Source organism: Merops nubicus, unplaced genomic scaffold, assembly GCF_000691845.1.
Source record: "Merops nubicus isolate BGI_N331 unplaced genomic scaffold, ASM69184v1 scaffold27080, whole genome shotgun sequence".
Taxonomy (NCBI): domain Eukaryota; kingdom Metazoa; phylum Chordata; class Aves; order Coraciiformes; family Meropidae; genus Merops; species Merops nubicus.
Genome location: NW_008585260.1, coordinates 9,018 through 13,146, shown reverse-complemented (window position 1 = coordinate 13,146; position 4,129 = coordinate 9,018). Strand labels below are relative to the sequence as shown.

General features: G+C 40.3%; 1 protein-coding gene across 1 annotated transcript; it reads right to left on the bottom strand.

The window, feature by feature from the left end:
* Positions 1-2,337: 2,337 nt before the first annotated feature.
* Positions 2,338-3,673, bottom strand: GTF2I (general transcription factor IIi; the record flags this gene model as incomplete). The annotated part of the gene is made up of 2 exons (XM_008947096.1): positions 2,338-2,476; positions 3,554-3,673. Coding segments are annotated over 2 exons (259 nt in total), but the record flags the coding sequence as incomplete, so codon positions are not given.
* Between the last annotated feature and the right edge of the window lie 456 nt (positions 3,674-4,129).

The window sequence follows — 4,129 nt, the reverse complement described above, 5'->3', positions numbered from 1 at the left end:
GTTTGTGGACTGGTTCTCCAACACTCACTACACAGCTCACATTAACATGAAAAGAAAGCATTGCTATAATATGTTTCTAACACTTTTTTTTAAGGTCCCAAGGCACATGAGCTACATGCAGAGCTCCTCTCCCCGCAGCTAGGCCCTGGGGAACCCACGTGGGGCAGAGTCCTTATGAATCAAAGCCACAGGAAACCAAACTCCAGTGCCACTTTCACTGAACCACTGGTATTTTTATCAGACCTATATTGCTAGAAAGTGTACATGCTACTTCCTCCATAAGCCTCAAAGATGTGTGTCATCCATTCAGCCCACTAAATTATACTCATTACTAAAAATAAGAAGGGAGTTTGAAGCCTGAGCCCACCAAAATCTGTAAACTCCTCATATTTACTCAAACTACACAAAGGAGCTATGGGAAAAGTGGAAGTAAAGACTGGAGACACATGCTGGCTTGTCTCAGCACAGACACAACCAGAGGAATGCTTAGCAACTACACTTTTGTTTCCATACTGAAAGAAAAATGAAGAGAACCACACTCGTGGAGAGCTAATCCTCAATACTGCCAGAACTATGTGTTCCAGAGACTGACACTACAGGTGGATTTTTAGAGGTTTAATTCTAACAGCTATAAGAATCTCCTGGAAGCCTTTATTAATCATAAAGGAACAAAAAGGATCAACTCTTCACTTATTAAAACCACACAGCACTGTGTCTTTCCTGGATTTTCCCAAAACACCTACTAAATTTGCAGCTAACATTGTCTACTGCTAGCTTTCAAATTTACCAGAAAAAACAAGGTGCAAGGAGAAAGGAACTGTTCTGAGTTTTAGATCACAAGATATTACACTATAAACTTCATCAAGACCTCACAGTTGTCAAAGGCATTGATGGTGTCACCAGGAACAGGTAATGCTACCATTCCTAAAAATCAGTGTTCTCAAGTCAAGTTTTCTGGAATTCTCAACATCTTTGCCAGCAACAGGAGTAAAGTACCTCCAGCATCTTAACTCCCCAGGCAGTATGGGGGATATCCACTCAGTGAAACCATGAAAGCAATGCCTGAGGTTAGTTGGATTTATTCACACAGATCTACACCACAATATTCTGCAGGAATTATAATGGAAACAATGTTTTCAGACATTTTTGTTTAATCTCACCAGCCTAACAGCACTAAAACACTGCCCAAGAACAAGTGTCTTGTAAGAGGAGTAAAGCAAAGGATGAGGATTATCAGGACGAATATCTATAGAAACCACATTTGACACAGTCAAACACAAGCATGGTACAGAACCAGAATATATTTTCCTTAGAGTAAATAATCTTATGTGCACTGAAAGTGACTCTCCAAGCAAGTAAGATAGTGACAGAAATCCAGAGCCTCACCATAAACAAATGGCCTCAAGACAAAACCTCCAGGAGAATTTCAGCTAGCAGCAAGAGCATTTTCAGGATCAAATGTTTCTGTTACAGATTAAACATGGTTCCTTTGCAAGCAGTATTTAATTAGTCAACCCAGACTGAGTCTACTCTCATACCATGCTCTGCACCTGCATCTTCTCCTTTAGGGAGAAGTAGTAGTTAAGCAGTGTTCATTAACAACACTTTCTTAAACAGGCACACCAACACTCTCCCAAAGAATCACTGAATCTGAAACCTAACTCCTAAAAATACTGTCCTGTACTCAATGGACCATGTTTTATGAACACAAAAGTTCCACTGTTTTACTACAAAAATTAAGTTAAGTAAAAAACATGCTCTAGGTGTGCTTGAAGGAACACAAAAGTAGTGCAGATATAACTAAGTCATGGTATAGATACATAGTTCTGTCTACTAAATAGAAGTGATATTAAAAAAAAGCAACATAAAAAATAAGATCTTGTCAAAAATGTGCTTCTGCTTTAATAAGGCTTGAAGTGACCTGAAGAACCAGGACTGTCTTGAGCTGACAGAAGCAGTCTATTACCTGTTCAATGTCCTGCCCAGCCTTCAGGAGTGGGGAAAAAAGGCTTGGAGGAGAGGACACAAGGAACAAGTAACATGCACTAGGAAATGCAGGATGCGTTGTGAGGGTGGACAGTCTAATACTTCTTATTGTACTAGTTTGTCACATGATCTAAGAAAAAAAAATGAACATTTCCAGTCACAGTTGAAATAATACTCCAAACAAGACCACAGTTACTATTTTTATGTTCTTACACAGCTGGTTTTGCCACAGCCAAAGTAATTACAGCATGTAGCCATGATCTACAGAATTTTGCTCCCCAAAGTTATTGCTATTATACAATACACATTAAGCAGCTTGTGAAGTACAAAAAATACAACATTGGAACTTACAGTATTTAACAAAATCCTTCTGAAAATCTTTCCTAGAATCGATAAAGGCTCTTCCTCTCTCAGTTCCAACTACAAACACATCAGTGTCATATACAGCAACACAGGCAACTTCTGCCTTGGACTTGGCAAGTTCTTTACACTGAAGAAAGGAAAACAAAAAGCTTTTATTACTATAGTTCAGAGTACAGTTAATAGAAAGGTAGGTGGTGTCATGGAAAACAGTTATTACTTCTGCTGCTGCCAGCAGCCACCCTTCAGAAGGTGCTGAGAGTAACATAACATCAGCCTGCAGCAAAGGATAATTTACATGTCAGGAATGATTTCCATCAGGAATCTTGAAATTGGTTAGTGAAATCCAGGTCTTGTCTAGACTCAGAGATTGCACTGGTTTCAATTAAATCCATTTATGACATCAATCCATGTGGAGGTTTCACTTCCCAGTTAAGAGAATCATGTAGTGTCTTATCCCAGCTCTCAACAGAGCACACGGGAGCAAGTTCTGCTCACTCACAGGACTCTTCTCACTTATCATGCTCTGTTCTGAAAGGGGTGTTTGCAAACAGGAGGGCTGTCTGCAGCCTGTCCTGTCCAGCCAGCTGTGCCCAGCCAAATTCCTCCTGAGCAGTCCCTGGGAACACCTACATGTGTTCTGCTGGGAAGAATTTCTGGCAAAGAAGTAAGGCAGGAAGCCTGAAGTGCAAGGAGAGAGCAAAGATCCTAAGAAAGTAGTTAAGATCATCAAGAAGTGATCACAAAAAGTCAGTTTCTCCTAGGAACTCACAACAGAGTTTGCTGCAACCTATTAAGACACCAACAACTGCAGTGTGAGAGGAAGGAGGGACACAAAGTCATTAGGAACCAAACATACTGGCTGAAAAATAAAGCTTCCAACCAATTATCTTACAACCATGCCATGCAAAGTTTCATTGCTAAAAAGAACATTTTTGATCTTGCTTATCAATTAAGAAAACTATTTTAAAGAACCAAATCCTTGACAGTGCCTCAAATTTAAGGAAACAAAACAGGCACATTCACTCACAGCCCTGGTCAACCTTAAACCCCACCACACAATGCTTAAATAACTTCTACAAAACAGGTGAGATGCCAACTTAGAACATTACACCCTTCCTGCTCCCCAGCAGAAGGCAGTATATTGGTGTACTCCTGCACAGGGCAGGACAGAGTTATGACACAGCTGCTTAATGTCTCTACTAACCATTGACTCCAGTGCTGACATGAGGAATGTGATCACCATTCTGCTTTCAGAGGAGTCCTCACCACGGATGGATGCTGCTGGTGGGGTAGTTTGGGCCATTTTCATTGTTTGGGCCATCTCCTAGAAAAGGAAATAAAAAAGCTGTTCAGATACAACAGTGCAAGAAAACCAAAACCTCTCTAAAACAAGCAAAGAAAACCAAATAACATTCAAAAAGCAAGACCACACCCCACCAATATAAGGTGGTGCAATATGTAAGCAAATACACAGGGAAATGAACAGAAGGAAGTGCTCAGTCTTCTATTTCCTCATCCAAAGCTGGAACCAAACACTCAAAAGTTCAAATATGCCATGACTAGACCACAAACCCTCTGTGCCTAGAAAGATGCATATGAATTGATTAGCTGAATTTATATTGATTTTTCTTTCTAAGCACCACTGCAACATCAACAGCCTAGATAAACCCAGCAAGAACCACTGGCATTAATGCACAGAAATGGCAACTGCAGTGATGACACAAGTATCAGAACAACCCTTCCTGTCATCATCATGGACTAGCTCAAACCAAACCACCAC